Source organism: Bactrocera neohumeralis, chromosome 6 (genome assembly GCF_024586455.1).
Source record: "Bactrocera neohumeralis isolate Rockhampton chromosome 6, APGP_CSIRO_Bneo_wtdbg2-racon-allhic-juicebox.fasta_v2, whole genome shotgun sequence".
Classification (NCBI taxonomy): domain Eukaryota; kingdom Metazoa; phylum Arthropoda; class Insecta; order Diptera; family Tephritidae; genus Bactrocera; species Bactrocera neohumeralis.
In genome coordinates, this window is record NC_065923.1 from 54,055,957 (window position 1) to 54,080,498 (window position 24,542).

Consider the following 24,542-nt stretch of genomic DNA (forward strand, 5'->3'; position numbering starts at 1 on the left):
GGGAAATTCAAGTTATTGTCAAAACATATTTATGAGGAATGAGTCGCGTATACTTACCTATAAATCGGATGGCAGCTGGAAAATGCATGGCCAGATCTTGAGAATAGTGATCAGTTATTGGAATTTGTAAATACTGAATGTCGCCGGAGGACTCGAAGACGTTTGGAAGATCCGGTGTGACGTTTAAGACATACTGGAAAGAAAGCACAGTTCATTATTGACTAAATTACAACAGAGTTTATTTAGAATATATCAGATACGAAAGCAAAGGTCGCGCAAATAGTGCCGATATTGTCAAATCATGCATAATTTTAATAAAATTTGAAATCTAAATGATATCTTCCTCATGAGCCTTGAAATCCATCGGAGAACCACTCTTGCAGTCTTTGGACTGAGTGGGCAATTGAAATTTAAAGTTCACTCTCGATGAACAAAGACCAAACTCTAAAAGTCCCTCATCATTCTCGTCCAGCTATATGGTGCAGAGACATAGACGATGACAAAATTTGATGAGTCGGCCTAAAGGGTGTCCGAGAAAAAAAATAGCAACATTTGAAACGACTGGCGAGCTTTTGCTAATTCGTAAGAAGAAGAAGATGTGCGATATCGATGCACGAATTATTTCATTTGATTTAAAAAGCTTAGTCTTAATATTAACATTTCTGAAACGCAAAATGTAGTAATGAAACTAAGTGATTGTAATTTATTCGGTTTCTTGGAATAATGCGTGTTGAATTGGTTTACAACATTTTTCAAAAGAGCAATGCCTGAAAGTATTTTCCCGCTTTTCTTATTTTCAAATTGCGAGAGTATGAAATTTTCAGTGACACCCGAACTTAGCCCTTACCTATTTGTCTAATAGTTTATGCCTGAAAATTTCGTTACTCACATCATTCTTGCATCTACACTCACCTTAATATTGTACTTTTGTAATGCACGTGAATCACAACTATGCGACTCATTGCCGAGAAATAGGCCTGGAATGATCTCCACAGGTGCCTCATTGATATTGTGATGTGTGGTGCTCTCACAATCGGAAGATTCCGTGGAACTACTGCAGGTGGAGTCTGAATGCGGTGTTGATATTCGCAAAGATCTGTGGAAGAGCAAAACAGAAGGCATATTATTGACTTTCACTTGAAAACATTGCGCAACTTCAGCATTAAACTGGCAAAACATACCTCAGTCCCATTAATTGATCGGCCTGTGTGCTGTGACTAGATTCCATTTCTTTGTTTTGTGCGCTGTCATCCTCACACCACTCGGGAAATGCCTGACGGAAGCTTGAAAAACCATCTGTAATGGATTATAAGAAAAAAGAACATAACTCTAATTAATGAATTTTAGGAGGAAAAATAAACAATACATTGGAGTTAAGAAATTGCGATTGACATTACGATTATTTCAGGGACCGGAGGCGAAATCGATTGCACAATTAAACACCGCTTTATAAGAATAATAAGTCGTCATTGCGACTGTAATTCGCAGAGTTCCGAAAAATATGTATCGTGCTTTATAATTAATTAAGGGAATAACTGCAGTTGACGTCATTGTTGCTTTGTGTGTGTTTTGTTCAACCCACTGACCTTTTGAGTTTCTATATTTGCATTTCCGCCAACGTGAAAACTCACTTATTATACACCCACGAGCGAAAACAATGCCCACTTGCTGCGAGCATCGTCGGTTTGTAGCCGTCCATCTGTTTGTATGCCGGTATGTCTGTACGACCGTAAGTAAATTTCTGAATGTTTACCCAGCAAGCACTTTTGCGCGAAATCCAGTTCGGAGAAATTAAGGTAGAAGATGATAGATTAAAACTTGCAGTCTGCCATTTACATTTAGGCTTTATCGGTAGTATAACTAATTGATTAATTTGTATTAGAGCCCTGTTATTCCAGCACTAGCCCTAACTTAAAGAGAGTCTCTTAAAATATTTTTATTGAAGGAATATTATATTGATATAGACTCAGATGGAGTATTTATGGAATCCACTATATACGGATATATTTTTTTACGTGTCATATTATCAGGTTAGAATGAAAATAAACAAAATTTTGTTCGACTTGCCTAACTTCCTTTGTTCTCTCTCGATTCGATTCCACCTTATAATGCGAGATGACAAATATTTAATTTGAAATGAATAGCCTCAAGAAAGATTATTCTCTCAGTTATTACTTATACGATTTCAAATGTTTCTTGAATTTGAATTTATTTTAGTGTGGGGTTCTTTTTCGGGGCATATCATAGGGCTAATCCATCATATCTATGGTATAATGGACAAATTTATGTATAAAAATATTCTTCAGAATATTATGCTGCCGCACGCTGAAGAACAAATGCCTTTAAAATGGAGTTATCAACATGACAACGACCCGAAACTCACTGCTATTTGTGTAAAGCAGTGATTTGTTGATAACAGGAATGAGGTTTTGAAGTGGCCAGATCTCAATCTCATAGATAAGCTATGGGAAATTGTAGATTGAAAAATCAGACGTGAGTCGTAAATAAGGACGCTTTATTCATACAAGTTAAGGAAGCATGGAAAAGCATTTGGTGCGACATATGTACTATATAAATTAATTGAGTCCATGCCTCGCCAATGTGCAGCTGTATTGAAAACTAATGGATACGCAACCAAATACTAAAATACACAAATTTTTCAATCATAAAACCATTGCGTGCTTTAGTTTTGTCGCACACTGTATCGTGCCAAATTTTGATGTTATATGCATATTTTACTCTATAAATAGTTATTGTTTTGAAACTTGAGACTGTGGCTTGCGAAATTGTTAGAAAATTATAATTATGTATATTGGCAATAAAATTTTGGTATAACAATTGCCAGTAACTTGAACTTTCTTGCCTGCATTTTTGAAAGCGCACACTTACATATATCTAGAGTATACTGTGGCTTAAATTGCAACTCTGTGACAACATAAAAGTCGCATTTTATTTCAATTAATCTCTATGTAACTCAAACCGCCACAAATGCATGATATATGTATATTCAAATAAAAATTGCCAAGCATGTTTTCATTAAATATATTATACGATTTCTCACATACATACTATATATGTATATATATTTGGAGCGGGAAACTGCTGGCAAGCGCTCGCCATTGAGACGGCTGCGCTGACATCATTTGCATGTTTTTAAGTGGAACAGGCAGCAGCGACAAACTGCACGCCAGTTTCGTGCTTCAAACATGCACATGAACGAATGGGTGTACATATATACATACATACAAACATATTTAGTTTGAAGAATTCTTTTTAGCATTTCCGCGCTTTTTCGCTACTCGGATGCGCTTGTGTGCCGCCGCAGTTTCGCTGACTTCAAAACCGAATTCGAATAAAATCACGTCAAATCCACAAACTCAGACGCACACATATGCAAACATGCAAGCAGCAATTGAAATGCGATGCTAAATTAGCGTAAATAAAATTGCGAACAATTGGGTTGTTGTTGCTGCTTATTTATTTAATTGTATGACGAGTATTGTTTTTGAGAATAAAGCGTGCAAATAACGCGTTTGCTGTGAGCCATGAACGCGCGCATTCATTCAAGCTCGTGCGCAAGTGCGCTAGAACATGTACCAGATGTCGGTGAGCACGCGTGCATGTGTGTGTGTGTGTGTGTGTGTGTGTGTTCCAGACAAATGCTAATTCATTCATTGGCACATTCAAAGTAATTTTAGCCACAAACCGATGACTGACCGGCATGTATTGTGCTCCGACACACATAGGGGAACATACATAAAGCGCGAGGGCTGCCCGATAAGTGCTTAGCTTCAGCGTACCTTGGCGCCACTAACCCAAGAGAAAGGCATTATCCTGCAGTTCATTCTCGTAGACGGCTAGTGTTCAAATGTCAGCCGTATTGAAATCGTTTTTCTGTTTCGACGGCATTTGGAAAGGGTCATGTTAGCGAATTTTAGAAAATACGGGTCGGTCATATTATTCTTGATTTTGGGAGGGAAAGCGCGCAATGAAATTGAAGACTGCTTCGACGCTGTATTATATCGTGATATTGCATATTCGATGGTATCATCAAAACTTAATTTCACGGGTTTTATTTTGAATAACACGGACTATAATGTGACAAAAGTTCCTGATTTCGCATTGACGGAACGCCAAATGAAAATACGCGAGAACGCATTTATGCATCTGAAAAGAGTGCGTGGGTCATATTTTCCATGAAATATTTAGTATTGAGGAGTAGTGCAAACGTAGTCATACATTTCTATGTACTTTCAAAAAGAAGACGAAGACTGTTTCCAAGATTGGTAAACTTGCAGTCACGAAATTGCTTTGTGGACGAATACGAATAAAAGGAGTTTCACTAGATTAAGTGTCACGAGCTAAATGGAGAATATACCGTGAAATAAATCGTCTTTAGCGGACCGCCCTTGTATATACAAGCAGTTAGTCGGTGGATCACTTGGCTATCTGCTGAGCCACCTGCCACCCAGCTTACTGCGTACAGCAGTCATTCACAAATCACATATTACGGATCACGTTGTAGCGTGAAATTCACAGTTGTTCTGTTCTGCTGTTTTGCCGTTTACACTTTGCATTCATTATTTCTCAGCTTTATTTTTACATTGTATCATTTCGCATTGATAATGCGTCATAAGCGGGTTTCATTGAAGACTCGCTCTTTATTCCACCATTTTTTCAAGCGCTTTCGTCAACCGTCCATTTACGTTTATACAATCATATTTATTTCTGTGGCATATCGGTGTAGGGCAAAAATATAGTTTTGCTTGCACTTCCGCTCGGGCCGGAAGTGTGCGCCACCCGCACAAATATGCCCAATGGGAATACACATTGAAAACACACGTGTTTTGTTGTGGGTCAGAAACTCATTTGTTTATCTATTCGAGGAAATGTACATATGGACATATATAGGTACAAACAAACAAGTCCATACTTTTATAGCTTCAAAGGTGGCGCTTTTCAAGCTATTTTATTCGAACACTACTTTGTTGCTGACAGCTGAATTAATTGATTGTATCTATATATAAAGGGTGAACCATTTCTAAGTTCCCTACTTTTTCAAAGAAACAATATATAAACTTCAAATTTATTATGGAATATTTATTATCATTCGAAAGAACATTCTTTGGCAGTTATTTTTTGAAAATTATCTCTTTCAAATATTGTCTTAGATGTTCTATCTGTTGAGTCCAATTTCGGTGACTTTTTCGAGCCTTTCGGCTGGTAACTGGCGAATGACACCCGTGAGATTTTGCTCTAAGGCATGAATCGAGTACTTTATGCTTTACACGGTCTTGGAGGACCGGCCCAAAACGTAAAATTATCGAAACTTCCAAGTGTTATTGTTGATAGGTGCGATGTGTGAGCAGTGGCGCCGCCTTGTTGAAACTAAATGTCGCCGAGATCACGAGCGTCAATTTCAAGCATGAAATAGTTGGTTGTCATAGCGCGATAACGGTCACCATTGACGGTTATGTTCTTACCGGCATAATTTTTAAAGAAATATGGACCGATGATTCCCCGGACCCACAAGCCACACCAAATCGTTTGTTTTTTCTGGGTGAAATGGCAGCTCTTGAATCTCTTGCTCTTCGTCCCAAGTGCTTGTTTACTTTCATTGAGCCAGAAATGGGACTTATGTATAGCTGAACAAAATTTGGCTCGAAAACGAGCGGCTTTAGTTCTTGTACGAGATGTATCTTGTACGCTTTCAAATTAAGATCTCGACGTAAAATGTGCCAAGTTGTTCCATACGTCAGCCCGAGTTGCTGCGGACGGCCCCGAATCGACTCTCTACCGTCTTCGTGTACACTCTTAGCAAAGGCTGCTATACGGCTGCTAGTGGACGTGGTCTATTCGGTCGAATATTATCTAATAATGAATGCTGGATCTCTAAATGAGTGTTGGTGTTGCGAATAGAACGCTCAGTAGGCCGATTATGTTGGCCAAAAGTTGAGAGAAGCATGCGAAACAAATTCTTTACAGAACGCGAATTTTCGCAATAAGGCTGGCAATTTATAAACGTTGTTCAGTCCTTAGTCTTTCCATAATGAAATGCCAAATAATATTAAACAAAAATAACATGAAAGCTTGGCACGACTCATGCGTGTTCTGCCAAAAAAGGCTATTGGAAAAAAGTACCTCTACTTGGATCACCCGTTATATATAAATATACCACACATATATATATATATATATATATATATATATAATTACGGTGAGTAGTGGACCCACATAGGTTGGATGGTGATCCAAAAAGTGTCCTTCTAAATTAGCAAAGATGCCTTTGAACTAAATGTTTCCACTCGAAATTGTATGTATGTATGTTGTATATGTATATGCTTGATATAGTTTTGTTTTGAAGGGTAGGTCTTGCTAGCGTTTTACATATTCCTCACCAGTTTCATAACATAAACATTTCGATCAAAACCGATTACTTTCCAGAAGAATGCCTGCTGATCGCCAGTGACCGCACCCAAGTTAGACTGACCCAATAAGAATAATTTAACAACTCGTTGGATTTGATAACCTTTGTAATCTAACAAAATACCTCAATTCAATATTGGTGGTAATCCCATCCCTGGTTAGTCAATACACCTTGAAGAAAATTAGCTTGGCAAAGTTTCAAATTAGGAAAAGCATATATATTGGGAGGAGTTGGAACTTTGAATCACTTAAATAATAAAAGAGTGGAGTCATTCGGAAAACCTTTGGTGCCACCTTAAAATAAGAAAAACAAATTAATATTCCACAATTTGTTTAACGAACCTTTAAGATAACGCCACACAATTATCTTATTTGCATTCAAAGGTGCCCAGCACCCTGTATACAAACAGATAGGTGTTGTTATGCATACAGAGGATGTACATAAAAGTGTATGTATGCATAATAACAACAAATTAATATGAACAACATTCATTTGCCGGAAATAACAACAATATATATATATGTATACACATATTTATGTATATATTCATATAGAAGCTATATAACCGACAGCATTCGGGGCTCGTGTGACTCTTTATGGTAAGCCTTTGCACACTCCCGTCGCAAGCACTTTCCCAGCATTGTGACTAATTGTTTAAATGCAAATAAAGTACACACAACATATACATACATGTATATGTATTTGGATATGTGTGTATGTGAGCATTTATATATAATTAAATTCATTTATACTTGGTACTTTTATATTGGTGCGTAGGTCATTTTCATAATTGAATTTCTGTTTGCAAATGGGCATTTGCATATCTATGTTTTCCACAAAAGCCAGGACAGGCTCCCACAGAACAATTAAGTAGAATAAGGTTTCTGCTTACTAAACGTGTACTACATACATATGTACTTATGTATAAATAGAGACTTACTTTCTAGAGCTATTTAATTTCTTATACAGATAGATCAAAACAGCTGCCAAGTTTAGTTATGTTTTTGATATTTATGTGTTTTGATATTTGTTTTGTATTAAGAAGAAGAAGATATTTGTTTTTAAGATAAGATAAGTAATCCGAATTGCCATATTTGAAATGCGAACTATACTGAAGAGCACCTCCAGACTCCTTTGCAGTCAGAAAAAGTTACTTCTTAGAGTGGTTTGAATGTCAAAGACGCGGTAGGTCTTTAAAATAAATGGTTCCACCTGGACAAAGCTTACGATACTACCGATATTTACCGCGCGCTTTGGTAAACGAAGCGTGTCAAGAATGGGACTATGAAATGCCACTTAAGGTATGCTATTTGATTTTGTTAGACCATCACATTTTGAGGGGTTACGACAAATTAACCTAACCTGGTTGATAAGCCAGCTAGAACCAAAATTCGGCTAAAACAAAAAAGACCGAATATACTGGCAATGGTGCTGAAAAATAGTACCGATGAGATGGTAAGAGAGGCTATAAACTATATCATGTTTATACTATTTACGGGCTCAAAAATATCTATTTTTTTATTATCTTATTAAATTCGACAACACCTCTGGAATATTGTCATTTATTTTCATTTTTAACTTATGCGCTCCAGCGAAATTCTTACTGAAATATTAATTTTTTTTTATAAAAATGTCTGCCAAAAACACGTATTTTTTCATTTTAAATGATCCTGTAAGGAGTTATAATGCCAACGTGGGTACATCCTTTTCCCAGGGGTCAGGGGTCACCAGAAATAGCGTCGCAATGGCCGAGTTGAAAATATTTTTTTCCACAAATTTCAGAATTTCTTTGTTAATAGTATATGTTTGTAACAATAAAAAATTCTAATAAAATATTTCATTTTTTATACGTGAAAAAAATTGTTGAAAAATGGCTATTTTTACCCGAGAAAACCCCTTAAAAATTGTATTTACATTTCTCTATTTAATATAAAATTAAATTTCTAGACCTCTAAAAGCACCCTTTATGCATAAAGTGCTTTAATGGCCACTCTCTTATTTCATGTGTGAGGCACGAAGTTACATTTATGTTGTTATTCTATTGACTTAAATATTTTCTGAACCAGATATTGGGATTGCTCGAGTTTGCTGTTTTTCGTGTATCTTATTTGCCCACAATAAGTAAAGATAGGAGAAATAGTAGAAAAATTAGAGTACTTTGTTGGAAGTACGTAAGTGTTTGTGATTACTTCAATAATAATTGTCCAGTTTGTTTTACTTAATTTACCGGATCTCGGGGAGTAATAATTTCTAGTCACAAAACGCTTAAGAATACTGCTAATCCAAAAAATTAAACATAAATTCGGGTATTTCTTAGGTATAATGAAAATCAAGTCTAATGCTGTTTTTATATTTACTGCAAAACACTTTGTGAGCGCTTCTGATCTATATTTAGAAATTTTAAAAGTTCAAATTTGAGTGACATTTGCTATTTTTGCAATGTTTTTAAACACATTTCTAAATAAACAGGTATGTATGTATGTGAGTATGTTAAGAGATAGATTTTTGAGCTCATAAATACAATCCACGCATATCTCTATACATGTATGTGTGTACGTTTGTTATGCGTTCGTATTTCGAAATAGTTCTTTGGTATGCGAATGGAATTTTTTGATACGCCAGTAAATATATTTTTGCAGTGGCGGCAAAGTTGAGCGGCGTGTTTATTTATTTACTGCGCTGTCACTCAAAAAGCGGCAAAATAGAAATTTAAACACATCTGAGAGACGGTGCGTAGACACTTTTGCCTAAAAGTTGCTCGTCATCATCATAGCCGAACATAATTATATATCAATAACCGCACATAGGTATGTATGTATGTTTATTTTTAATTGGCGCTTACGCCTTGGTTGGTTGTTTGGAAGCTCCATTCTTGCTGTTTTTGGTGGTAGTGTCTCGATTTTGAAGGAATTAATAGTGGACGGCTTAAGAGAAGCGTAAAGGTATGACACTGCCGGCAAACATTAACAAAACAACTTTTTCCATAATTTTGATTCATCAATAATAATACTTAACTGGTTTTTATTTCATCTGAAAGTACTTATAATACTCGTAGCATGAGATTTGGAAACGAGATATTCTCAGTTTTATTGTATTTGGCACTATTTCATAAGCTGGTGTGAAAATAATGGTCATAATTGGTGTAACAATTTTATATGTGAAAACAATTTTTCTGTTTATGGAAGTTTTGATTTTAAAACAAGGTCTCATAACTCAACTTTGAGTTTCTCAAAAATTTTGAGTGAACTTTCCTGCATGTTGTTGTTTCTTAAATTTTCCCAAATTACAAAAAATAGCACGGATAATGCTGAAGATTGAATTCAAGGGTATTAGATTACATGAATGAGATTACGGTGCCATTGGTATAGTTTCTGAAGGTGATTCTTATACTATATAATAATTTTTCCCTGAAAAGGTATGGAATGTAGATATAACTGCTATTTTATGTATGTAAGGATTGATTTAGAATTTACATCAGTACAACTCCAACAATTCTGACGACCAAATTTTAAATTTTTCTAAAACTCAAAACTCAGCAAATTTTTTAATCTATGTAGATTAGTTCTTCAACGATAAATTGTGATATTATTGTTTGAATTTTGAAATTAATCTTATAATTAATCTTTATAATTATGTATAATATCGTCCCGTATAGACTTCCACCTTTCAAAGGTTCATATTGAATAATGGAAGACTTCAATTAGCAATTCGACCTGTAATAAACCATGTCTTCAATGCTACTAGTTTCTTATTTTAGAAATATCACTTGGACAATTGTGAGAGGCTCATATAAAAATTATATTCACAAATGAGAATAAAATATATTTTTTTATTTCAAAACTTTATAAACAATGGCTATTTGCAGAAAACATTAGGCTGCAGGTAAAAGGTAGAGTTTCTTCGATGTACAAGTCTCCAACACATGGCGAATCGAACACGGTAAGTGTATATGTCATCGTTATTTAATAGTTGCCTAAACTGAACGAGTACATACATACTTATATGTACAATAATGTATAGCTTTCAGAAGAAAGTAACAGAAACATACAAATAATAGAAATTTTAAGTGATTATAGCTTGCTAGCCCTCAATTGATGACTTCATAAACAGCATGCCAAGTAGCGCTATCGTAGAAAACAGCAAGCAAATCGTAAATAGAAAATCTCAATTAACAAAATCAATAAAAGAAAAAGAATGAAGTACATATGTGACTATTATATTGGAAGTATTGAGCTTCAATGAGATTCATGAGTAGTTAGTTCATTCATACAGCTTCTTGAACCAAAAGAACAAAATAGCAACCTCAAAAAATAACCAAAACACATTCACTTAGATCGATAACATTAGCACAATGTCAAAAAGACGCGCGTCTGCGAGTCGCGCAGCGGCAAAGTACTCGCTGCCTCGGAGACACGCAGTCACCAAACCGGATTTCCAGTTCAACGCCAACAAAATTACGCTCTAAACAACAAAAAAGCGAATAAAAAATAAATATATGCCATAAACGACAAACAGCAACACCTACAGAACCAACGAAACTTTGACTCGAGAAATGTAGGGCCGCAAAAATAAACTAACGAAGCACAGAAAACAGACAATATTGAAACCCACACTAAATAAAAAGTTGAAAAATAAAATAAAAACAAAAAAAAAAACCAAAATAAATACGTTAACTATTGCAGTGAACGCTTGACTTGATAAAAGTCCAACTATTTGTATATATTTGTACATATGTATATATTTACATTATCACATGGGTGATTGCTCATGACAGCGTGTGGGGGTACTGTCAGCTTTATCATTGCCTCACTTGCATATTACAAGTTTATTTTTTCACTTTTGTGCTTTTTTTAAGTCGAGCGAGTGCCATTCGCCCCCCCGACGACCATTATGACCCGCCCAAACTGTTAGTTGGGCAGCTGAGCTGGTAGTTATTGTATCATTCACATATTTTCGAGCGCTGGCAAATTCAATTTGTTTTCCCCGATATTATATATTTACATATAATACATACATACATATATACTGTCGCCACTTTCCCGTTACAAATTCCAAACTGGGTTTCTCCGTGTAATTTTCAGCACAACTTCTTCAATGAACTACATGGCACACATACACACACACACAAATGTACACAAATTTACTAACACTACGTCCGCAGCGGCGTATGAGTTATCCGCTGAGGTAAATGCAACAATTGGGAGGAAGTGGGAAGCGAATGCTTGCTAGCTATTTCGTTGCGTGACATTTTCTATTTATGTGTGGGTGTGTAAAACCGTAATACAATACACATCTGCTTGTGAGACAACAGTATCACAACTAAAAATAAAAAAAACAAAAAAAAAGCACACAACAGCGGAAATATGCACTACTGCCATATGAAATTGTTTTTGTATTACGAAGAGATATTGTGTGCGATTTTTATTTAATTTTTCCTGTTTTGATTTTCATACTTGCACACACGCATACGTACGTGCCTGCTAGTTGCAACGTGGGCTCCCAGCATTACAATTACATAATTTTAATTTCACATTACTTCCAGTGCAAGCAATTCTCATAAGATATTTCTTCTGAGGAGATTGTTGAATGATGGATGTTTGTTTTTACTCCCTCACAGGCGCACTTGTTATATATAGCAAATATATGTACAACTAAATCTGAAAACGTAACTGGCCAACGATTTTGAAATCGAATATGCCGAGTTTCTCGCACATATCTTTTCAAAAAAATTTTTCCACAAAACTAGAACTTGATTATGATCGTGTAGTTTGTATGGTAGCTATTAGGATGTTTCTTTTAACTTTTTTTAAATCCCCTCATGAAATTCCCTTGGAAATACCCTAAAAATATTCCCTGAAAATGTGAGCCCTTAGTATTAACATTAAGTACTCAACCAAGGCATGTAAAGATTTTCCTATGAAAATATACAAAAATTGTGATTCTTATGGCATCGTTTTGACTTTAGAAACGTATGCCTCAGAATTGAATACTCTACAAAAGTGCCCATTGCAACAAAGTCGTAACTCACACCGGCGAGGTAGTACATGCCACTAAACCTGATTTTTCCATTAAGTTTGCGTTTTTTTTTTGTATTTATCTCGTAAATGTTAAAAGCTACACAAAAAATGTAAATGACAAACTTGTAAGAAATTTTATTTGCTACAAAAAATTGCTATCGCTACGGATAATACTTCTCGAGATATTCGGTTTTTTAAGTAAAATAAGAAGTTAGTTTAAACAATTTAGCTAAAAAATCTATGAATATTCCATAAAGTCTTACTTAGAAAGCCAAATTTAATAAAACCATCCTATGAAGGGCATACAAATATAATTTGATATAACTACGTTACAAATTAGGTTCAGATGATCTGAGTAGAAAGCGGCTTTATCTTATATCCAAATGTACAACATTTTTCTCTTGTACCTTTTCATACAGCGTAAATATGGATGAAATCGGATAACCACACCCATTTCTCAAATTAACTTTTCGAACTACTGAAAGAGCTTTAATTCGACAAAGAAAAACGTCCGATTTACAGCAAGTTTACAGGAGAATCAATATAAAAGTTGGACAATGGACGGACTGCGCTCATTTTTTGATGTAATATATATCCAAAACTACATAGATTTAAACAGAATTTCGCATTTATTGTCATTTTATTGTTAATATTTGAAAATAAACGAAATCAGCCTACAACAAGACCTACTTCTCATGTGAAACCATTTTAAAGATTCTTTTCCATTAAATACACATTTTAATCTACAATGAAGATATAGAACTTGCCATAAGTAATGCTTTAAAAATGGTAAACACTTACTTTATATGTTCAAGTAAGATATTTTAGCTAATTTACGAGAGCATATTATTTCGGATACGGCGTAGTTTCTCGCACAAATCGGGTGAAATTCGTGCTTGCTATTCTGCAATCCCCAGACGCAAATATGTATAATGATTTTAGTTATTGCATTTGACTCTATGTCGAACATATCGCTCAATACGTGAGTTATAATAATTAAATTAATTTGGAAATAGCTTCTGTGGCATATCTTAGTTGGTGTCAAAATTAAAAGAATCAAACCCTTTAATATAGCTCTTAAAGTTAAGGCCACTGACTCCGAATTTCGGTAGTAAATTTTTATAATTTCAACTCACTTTCGGATCGTATATCTTTCCGTAATGAAATGACAAAACTTCCTGAAGAAAAATGTCAAAAGAGCGGGGAAAAATATGGCGTCGTTTGCTGTCCCTATCGGTCTACTTTTGTAGCGTCCATATTGAAAAACCCATTATTTTCTAGGAACACTTCATATTATCTTGATCACTCTCCTACGCATTCGAACTTAATTAAAGATCAGATAATTTTTATTTATTTAAAAAGTTCGCAGTCAAAAGAAATTTTACTACATCAAAATAACTATACAATTCCTCTTAAATAAATGCAATTCTAAAATTGTTTACGATTTCATTACAATTAAAAAGTTATATAATAGAGAACTTCCTTCTTTAAAAATTTTAAGTATGGAGAAATACATTTATATGTACATATGTACATATATTCTTCAAAATTAGTAACTAAGTATGGATATAAGAACCACTTAGGAAAACCTACCACTTCCGTTAGATCACCGCTAAATGCACAAACAATAAAGCTGATCGCTTTGTTGGTTGTACGATCGCTTCTACACCGCACATTCATACATAAGCAAATGTAAATTGGTATGCATACATATAATATATACATGTGTGTATACAACAACAACAGTGTTATTTGTGAATGAATGAATGAATGAGGCGCACTAAATTCGATTCGTTTGTTTTCAGCACACAAAGCACTGGAAGTGAAATGAATGGACAGCGAAAAATAAATGAATGCACGAATGATGAAATGTATTAATATGTACTTACATATATAGTATGTATGTAATAGCATATGAGCATGTGTACTTTAGTGTACATTTGTAGGTTTGCGAATCAGTGAGACAATAAAACAGTTGGCAAGCAGATACACACACACACAAGTACAAATAGGAAATGTAATAAAATGACCGAAACACGAGTGATACGTAATTCTGCCAAATGTGTACATATGTATGTATGTATGTGTGCACGTATGTCCGGTGTTATAAAAAATGCTAACGGAAGGAAGGAATGAAATGTCTGCTGGGTACTTTTAAGTGCTCACTGCCAAGCATGCAAGCGAAAATCATGTCAAACCTTGGGCAACGCCTACGGAAGCCAATTCTATTGTAAATATAAGAGTGCATACGGTATATTGGTACAAATATCTATTTACACTGCAGTGAAAAAACAACAACAGATTAGGAAAAATACCAATTTACCACTGCAATTTCTTCACTTATACCAAATATTGGAAAAACGGATCCAAACGCATATTTTACTTTTGTAATAAAGATCACTCGCAGAGCCGTTATTTTGTTTTTTGTTTTTATGAGGGAAATCCTTAAGTATATTAGTTTATAATAGTGCTTCTTAACACAATGCAGAATCAGTCTCGATAACTGGCGCGACTAACACCAAGAAATATGATAACATAAAGCATAAGACAGCTTTTTACAAATAAAAAAATCTATATCGGTCGAAAACTGGGACCCTCTTCGGACTTGTAAGACCGCCATTTGTCTTATAGCCCTGACAGACGACGGCGACAGATGCAAGTTTGTAATGCACAAGAATTTCGTGCATTTAGCTGAATTTACCAAATTTGTGTAGGCAACACTGCTCAAAAATGGCCGATTTTTGCTATTTTTTGACAGATGTCGCTTGAAGTCTGCCGCCTACTTTACGTTTGCAGCATCAGAGGTAAGCAGTTTTATATTGCTAATTAAATTATGTGCAAGTATATTAACAAAACCAAATTTTAATATATTTAGATGGCAGAAAATAAACAACGCACAGTTTGCTATCCATTTTTCCTTTATTCTTAACTTTCTCGCACACTTTTTCCGCATTACAATCAATTATTGCTTTTAATTTTACTCTATTATCTTTTAACGTAGTTAATAATAAACGAATTTTTTCGCAAAATTTATATTGATTTTCCAAAAATACCAAAATTTCTATTAATAATGTATCTTATTCATTTTCATTTCATTTTTTTTTTAATAAATAAAGAAATTTCACCATCAGCTGACTAAATGCACAAGTCTGCCGTCTGTCACCATAAAATTGCAATGCGCATTAGCGTTGCTTAAGGCGCATTAATTTTGCTCGTCTGTCAGGGCTATTATATATAAATAGAAATGCAACCCAATTGTATATAAAAACCAGTGGCCAGAGAAATAGTTACTAAAGTTTTAAATTTTGTAAGAGATTTAAAATAATTAGATTGAATTCATAAAATGGTAATGGTAAATGGTAAATGCCGATTCTTGTAAACCAAATTCGTTTCTATTTAGCTAGTCTTCACTGTGAATATTTAAAAAACTAGCAAAAATTACCTGTTTCTCTCCACTGCCAGTAATTCTCAACCCTTATAAGTGTTTTTTTTTTAATTTTGCTAATTACAGTAAAAAGGTAAAGATTAAATAAAATGACAAATCAAGTCTTATATTAAAAGTAAGTACTATTGATATTTTTATTTCTATTTTCGCTTAACTCCAATGATTAATTTATCTTTGGTAGAGCAGCAAATTTTTCCAAGCTACTTCAAAAGGCATTTCCGTTAACATGCACTTTCATATTTTTAGACATTATCAGCCGTTTGAAGGCTGTACTTAATGCAGCTAAAAATAAATAATGCTTGTCGAAGCAGTGAATGCGGTTACACATTACGCCTATCAGCTTAACACTTTCCCGGCAATGCGCTAATCCACCGATGTGCATGCATATTTTTTGCACATTTCCTCTGCTATTTCTATCGCCGCTCATATCCATTACTATTATTTTAGTTTTGCCTTGTTGAGGAAATTGTGCACTTCCGCTGTGGACCTTTTCTCAATTGTAACGGATTTTAGGTGCCATGCATTGCAAAGGGAAAGGAAAGTGGGAAATGAATACCAGATTGAATGAAACTATGTATTTCCGTGAGATATCACTTATGTATTAAGCGTTATATTTCGGTATTAATACGGCGAATTGGCATTCGATTGCCGCCTATGTGTTTTGTGAAAAGCGATTTTATATAAGGTATGTGTATGAGTCTGGGATGTTATCTGCCAGGGATTTTGAGATTTTGTAGACAGAATATTAAAAGTTATTGTCAGAAGTGCTATACTTAGTCCAACAGTTGAATAATATATTCACTAGAGTTAGAGAGTAGCGAGTCGAGCAAATTATACCAGTTGTTTAAACAGACGGGCTTCCAATGCAACTTTGCATTAACTGGTACTCTGAAGCAGACAAAATTGTGTTTCTCTTCTGTCTTTAGTTTGGTTATGCTTGCTTTCGTAACTCCTTGTTTTCGAGCAGTGTTCATGGCTCACATTTTCAATACCCATTTAAATTTTATTTCAAATTTTAAGTTTAAAATGTTTGTGTGTTACAGTAGTTTGTCAATTGAGCTCTTCAAAATGGAAATATATGTACCTGACGTTTGCTCAATTCGCCTCCCTTCAATTTCTACAGATCCGTCTCTCTCTGTTGGTTATGCCAGTCTTTATGATTTCCACTATTGAATATAACAGTCTTTTTTATGCCAGTTTCTTCGATTCGTCCCGTACCAAGTTTCTCTTTCTTTATGCCAGTCTAATTTATTTATACCAGTTTATTTCTACACATCCTTCTGTTTTTGTTACGTTACTTTATTTTATTTACACCAATTATTTGATAGCTTCAGATTTGCCACATAGAAGCCTCGATTTGACTCTCAGGTCTATTCGATTTATACCCGTTGCTGGAATGGGTCGCCACTTTTGAATTAACACACTTTGTCAACATAGCGCTTAAGCATTAAAGAACCACCTCAAAACATAAGTAAAAAAATATGACCATTTGACGAAATTGCTTGTAAAGCTAAGTGCCAACAGCAACCGATTTGGATTCTTACTTCCTTTGGGGCAGCCATTTATGTATATTTAGCATAGAAAATTGCTTATTTTAATGGAAGCATGGCTTCAACTTGAATGCAAAGTTTAAACAAACAAAAAGCTGACATCGACCTTCATCAAGGGCTCAATATGCTCAACAGCAGCGGCTCACACCAGGCAGCTACCACTTGCTGGAATATATTTATGCATACAAACTACAAAAGTGCGTATATTCATCCAAGTCAGCCTGACAGTCACTCAGCACTCAACACTCAACACTCTTGACTACTCTGCTACATGCCTGTCCGCCGGCTAGAAATCAATAATTCCAAAGATGTTAAGATTTCATTAAAAATTAATTCTGTTGCCACAGAAATAAACATAATACCTCTGTACATACATGTGTTCATATGTATACAAAATAGCTTCTAATGTGTTATGTGCCATGAATTAGTATGAGTGTTATGTGAAAATAAAAGTTTGATTGTGCTGCAGAATTCGGCTGAATAATGTGGTTTCGGTTGTTGAGCGGTGCGTCAGCCACATGTTTCATTTCTGATATCGGTTACACGATTTTCTGCGAAAATCCGCAGGCTTATCTGTATCATGTAGATGGATATACATATGTACGCACATATATTTATAGGTGTTCCTGTGGATGTGAGTGCTTGTGCTTTTTTGGAATTTTTTGTTTATCAAGTTATAGCATAACGTTTTTATATTCGTCTAAATTATTTTTGCAAACATTTATGCGACATTGCTGACTTGATTTTTCAGAAATCTTGGGAAATTTTAAGTTTAGCATGTATAGTATATAAGGAAGGCATTGAATTGGTCGGGAGTTATGTTGGAGGTCTGATTAAATAATTAAACATAACTATCAATATATGGAAATATCCTTTTAAACCATCAATACAAAAAAAAAAATATTGGAATCAAAAATCTGCCCGATAAATACCGACATCTCCTAATACTTTCATCGAAATACTTTTAAGAACCATATTTACTATCCGATGTATTCGATGAATTAGTTTAGGGTTTTTTTTTCAAGTCAAAATATAACACTATAGACTAATGTTTATTCATAAATTAACATTTTTTTAAACACAAAATTCATATGTTTCAGCCGATGTTTGAGAGCTCGGATTATCGTGGTGAAAAGTGATCTATCTTCGCCGGTTGGTTTTCCTAATTTCTTGAAAAGCAGCTGTCAAACAAATGGTTGTGCACGACTCAGAATTTACTGTTCTGCGTTGTTCCAGTGGTATGGTTGCAACAAGTTCAGTTGTTCCAAGAAAACAGGCAACCATTTGCTTGGAAGTGCTTCGTGCGTGAAAAACTTTTGTTGGATTCGGCTCAGCTTGAAACACACAGTCATCTTTCGGGCGCACACGCGTCAATCCACGTTTCATCATCGGTCACGATTTCATAGACGTGTTTTGAAGCACCGTTATCGCATCTTTTAACACTTTTTTTGAGCGATCGACAAATTGTGTGAGCTCCAGTGTTTTTGTAGTCAAATGTCCATTAATTGCAGAATGAATTCTTGTTCCTGTACTTGTCTCTATATCACGATAGGTCGCATGACGATCTTATAATTTCAGTTTGCGCACTCCTTCAATAATTTCCAGAACAACAACTAATTTTGGTCGTCCTTCACGGTATTCGTCACAGAGTGATTTACGATCTCGATTGAATTCTCCATACCATCGATAAGCACTGGTCCTTCATGAAGTTTCATCGTTAAAAATTGAATTAAATTGATCTATGAACTCTTGGTGAGTTAATTCATGTCGAAAGTTGTAAAAAAGTATCGCGCGAAAATATTCGCAATTTAATTCCATTTTTTTACTGAGATGAATATTTCAAATTACTGTAAGCAACACAAAAAGCGGTCGTATGTCAAAACGTTCCGAGTATGTTAGCATCAAAAATATTAAACTTTTCGATAAAGTTGTCAGTTGCCTCATTGCAATACTAGGGCTGCGAAATTTCGAAATATAAAAGCAAACTTGTGCTGCCTAGCGGCTTTGATCATACCAAATTTCTAAAACAGTTCAGCGCATTCGAAAAAACCAATAAAACAAGTGCTGCGAGTTGAAAAAAAGCGCAACGGAGCGAACCTGGAAAATGTATATATCCAATTCAGGCTTTCAAAAAACTCAGTTTCAACAAATCTCCAGACGACCGACTTTAAACAAATAAAAGTAGATTTAGTATTTTTTTAAGTAAAAAAAGTTGAAAATATTGGTTTCCCAAAAGAAAAAATTAAAATAAATAATAAATTCTAATTATAGCTAGCATAATAATAACGTTTATTGTCTTTAAACATCCGCATTCGATTTCATTCGATTTTCAGAACCTGACCGAATTCGGTCTTGCCTTAGCACTAGCACTGCTACATAGATGCGTGTGCGTATACGTAACATCGATAAGTTAATCGTGTGTTTTGCTTTTGCACTGTTGTGCTTCTTGTTGGTTTTGCTGTTGGCTGTTTTCAAAGTTTCCAACCGCGTATCAACAACTTAAATGATGCTAACAAATTGCAAATTCTACAACAACAATGCAAAAAGAAATTATGGCAAGCAAACTTTGCTCCAACGACAACATCTACATCAACATATTAACTAATTAGGAACGATATCTGCGTGTGCCGCTGCGCTGTGGCGTAGTCTAATGATATGTTCGCGTAAACATCGCACACACATGCATATCAACATACGCTTATTCATAAGTGACTTCATGTAACCCACATATGGAGCCGGGCTATAATTTGGCTAGTTGAAAGTTGATATGCAAAATTAATGAGATCGCACAGAGCGAAATTGTATGCAAAAGCGCTATTAATCATTTTCGTTTGTCATCTAAGCTATTAGCTTTTTTCTGAACCCCTTTGGTGTTTTAACCTAACGCCACTTATGCCAACTTGAGTTTTTGCTAGAACATTTAATGTTTTCATATATTTTATCTTTTTTCATCTCATCTCATTTGATTTCTCCAATTCTTCTATGAGTGGAGAAAAGTGTGATGAGATTTTAATTGATTAATTTGCCTTAAAGGAAGTATACATGAACACAATATAAAGCCAATGCAGATCTACGATAATTAAAATTAACCGTTAAATTCATATAAAAAATAGAAACAATGAGAACGCTGATTTTGTCTATAGTAGGAGAGAAGTATTAAATGTTAAGACAAATAATAAGAATAAAACAAATAATTTATATTACAAGTAACATATGGCAAAACAGGCTTACGATGAAAAAACTTGTTCGGTAATTTAGACTAAATCCTAGAAGGTATGCATATCATCCACAATCTCTTCAAATCCATTCTTTACTTAATATTGTATTAAGTAAAAAATTAAATATAAAAAAATAATGTTAAATAAAATTGCAATCAAAAATTTTAAAGTAAGTATTACATCCTTATTCGAAGCTGTGCAACGAAATCAACTGTTTCAAGGTTGCAAGTCTTGACAAAATATTTATAGAAGTAATTCCAAAAAGCTCTTTTACGCCTGTGTGGTTGAGTTGAGTTCACTATTCGAGACTAAGCCGATACGTGATCATTTATGTATATAACCCTATATATACATACATATCTCAATGAGTTTTAGGTGAACCAAACTGTTACACTTTGTAGCAACATGTTGCAAAAGTATAAAAACATCAACTTCGGCTACAGCGAAGCTGAATTTGAATTAGAACAGCAACTAAATTTAGTTCAGTTTGGCAGCTATATGCTATAGTCGTCTGATCTAAGCAGTTTGTTCGGCAGCTATATCTTATCTTATAGCAGTCCGATAGCAGCGCTTCCAACGGTTCCCACGACAGCCGGTTCTACGTACCGGAATTGACTCGGATTTTATCCGACCAAGGGCTGTTTTTTCGGCGATCCAACCCCGTTTGGAATCATTGAGAAACTAGTTAGTTTTTGTCTTTCACACAGTCGGCTACTCGATAAACGATATGCTCGGTTAAGGATCAGCTGTTATACTTGATTGTGTTCTTCATTTTGTATTTATCTGATTATTAAAATTCATCGGCTAATTGCTATTTTATCAATGCCCACAACCAAATTTATAGCTTGGGCAACAACCGGCGGAGTTGCATACCGGTTTCAACGCTATTCGAATTCGATAAAGAATTAATTTAGTTAAATAAATTTTTTATTTTGTAACGCAAATCGATCTAAATTAGCGTTTTAATGGAGCAAAGGCCGGTTAATTGATCAATTAACTCCTGTGCGAAAAGGCATACATAATTGTAGCCTAATTTTATTGTATGTCGGATACTGATTCATTCCCGTTTGTAATCTATTGAAAGTAATCCGCGTATATTCTCATTAAGGATTACTCACACAATTTGTTTGGATATCTTATGGTGAGTTCAGTGAGGGTCCGGGGATTATAAAAAGGGGGTTTCTACTATCTTAACGATAATTATCTAAAACGATAATGCCAGAAAATATGCATCAAAATCTTAGCATTGAGGGATTAGGGTGGCTCTCAATCTCCCTTTCAGCTGGACTTTGGTTGAATACCGGTCGCTTTAATACATATGTATGTATGTATATAGTACATGTATGTATACATGTACATACTAGAATGTTGTTAAGACCTGGACTGTGTTAGAAATTATGTATGCGCTTGTTAGTCATTATCTAATTTGTGTTGCAAGATGTTGCAATAAAATTTTAATATCGCACAGTATCGGCAAATAATGTGGAAGAAGCGGCAAGTCATTAACGTTGTGCACACACTGTGTATGTATGTATGTGTGTGCGTAATATACCGAGCATTTCGAGATTAAGAATTATCCAATATTGCGCCGGCTGAAAAGGTGTTGCAGAGCCGTATTGGCGCAATGCCATACACTCGATCAGACGAAAATATCTAGCGCAAATGTATAAATATGCGCATGCGAGTATGTGTGCATGTGCCTATGCAAGTATGCAGATGTGTGCATATTTGTAAGGTTGTCTGTATAAATTAAGTGTGCAGCTCTTTCCGGCAAGGGTGCTGATAATTTATACGTTTTTCCTCAACACAATTCATTCTACTATGTTGTTGTTGTTGTTGTTGTTGTCGTTCTCCCCCACAATTTCGCCGTTGTATTCAGATGTTGTGGTAGTAAAATTTTACAGCTGCTTTGATTTGCTTAAATTACGAAATATAAACAAAAATGCTATGATATGCTTTGTTAGCTGAATTTTTGCTGTTGTTGTTGTTGTTGTTATTGTTTTAATTATTGCCAGCGCATATCCGTAGGGAAAGCACATGTGTTTTGACTTGTTTTTTAAACGAAATTTTCACTTTTTCCGCTGTTTTCTTGTGGCTGTGTTGTTGTAATCGCTGCTTTCTCGCTGCTGATTATTTAGCTGTTTATTCCTGCATGTTTTGTTGATGTTTTCACACCGCACAAATAAACACAACCACGAATGAGTCGGTGCGCGCATTTGAATAGCCTTGTTTTAAGCGAAAATTCATCTTCTGTCATAAAGAAGCTATATCCAGAAGCACTGTTGTTTAATTTCGAAACAACAACAAAAAAGCGGAATATCAAAATAAACAGTATCTTACGTCGCCGTTTTTTAGGTTAGCTGCAGATCTGCGGTATTTGCCATGGCAACTTTTGGCTGTCGATTCTAGTGAATGCCTAATGACGTGCGGATTGGCCGTCGGCGCTGGGCGGTGGGCGGTAATGAAGAACGCCACACGCAGCCACCGACATAGCGGGCGAACAAGTACAGTAAACATACAAACAGATGGAAATATGCTTCGGTGGTATGTGAATAAGGTGTATGCGTTTGTATGTACTGCTCGACTGTCTGTCTGTGCGTTTCAGCGTTTCTATTATGAGTCAACGTCGAAAAGTTGGAAAGCAGCGAAATGCCATATTGTTTCATTTTTCCATGGAATGGTTGTTTGTTTTCATTTTTTGCTGTGCCTTCTCACACACATTTTCACATGTACTATGTGTTTGCCCGAGTTTACTTGTTCAGCTGTGTAATTATGAGTATGGAAATGTGCATACCTTGCGCAGTTCCGCTGCTGTTGCTGCTTTCATTTTAATTTTACTGAATGACAGAATGCCTTGTGCACATAGTAGATAGTGCTATACATAAACACATACATACATATGTATATTAAAACATATCATATGCAACTGCAAGGTATACAAAGAAATTTATGCAACAATAAACGCATTTCGGAAGATTTACAAAGGAAATTATGTGCTATGGGTATGTGCATATATGTGCATGTGAAGTATATACATAAATATGTATGTATATACACTCACACATTCATATAAATATTACAGTTGTTTTCCCCTGCTTCGCTGCAGCGCATTCATTGTTCTATGCACCGTTTTGCTTTGCACTTTTTCCCACTTAGCTTCGCAGGCATTGTGCATTGTTTTACACAAGTCCGCTGTTTTGCTTTTTTGTCACGAGATGGCCTCGTCTCGCTTCTAAATATTTTCAATCATTAATACTTTGTATGCTCTGTCACGCCCGTGATGCCGCTGCACCAGCTTACAGCTTCGTCTTTTATCTTTTGTCAGCTGGCTGCTGCTCAGGCCGACGTATTTTGCATGCTTTTGAATGAATTTTTTAATTGAGCAACAAACTATGTACATATGTATGTATGTAGATACACTTATTATATACACACGCATATACATAAATGCAGTATAATAGCTTTTCATAGATATTTCATTGAACTTTTGCTAGTTCTATTGACACTTGTCGACTCCGATGCGCTGCATTACACTGTGCAACAAAAATGTGACAAATCGGAGGGTGAGCTACAACTATTTCCAACAAGAATTAAATAAAGCGAAAAATGTGTATCAAAGCGGCTTTTGGTTTGAGGGTTCATTTATAAACCTTCAGAACCTCACCAGGAGTGCCTAATCTTATTATCAACGGCATCAAGTTATTACTGAATATTGCAGGTGTGATTACTAGGTCATAGCTGAATAGCAGACAACTGTAAAACTGAGTAATTGGAAAGGGAAGGTACCTCAGTATCGCAGACGTTAGAGTTGGAACAGGCCGGAGCTCCACTGTTCTTTTACGACTCTCTACTAGAAAGTTTGGTATTGCGGGCATTTGCTGAGTG

At 35.2% G+C, this 24,542-nt stretch overlaps 1 protein-coding gene across 1 annotated transcript in view; it reads right to left on the bottom strand.

The window, feature by feature from the left end:
- LOC126762327 (dual specificity protein phosphatase Mpk3) overlaps positions 1 to 24,542 on the bottom strand; it is a 66,394-nt gene that overhangs the window by 1,970 nt on the left and 39,882 nt on the right. Inside the window, exons 2-4 of the mRNA XM_050479022.1 lie at positions 1,182 to 1,296; positions 913 to 1,096; positions 58 to 193 (exon numbers count right to left, since the gene is read on the bottom strand). Of these exons, the coding sequence (XP_050334979.1) occupies positions 58 to 193; positions 913 to 1,096; positions 1,182 to 1,296 (435 nt within the window). The remainder of the gene's footprint in view (positions 1 to 57; positions 194 to 912; positions 1,097 to 1,181; positions 1,297 to 24,542) is intronic.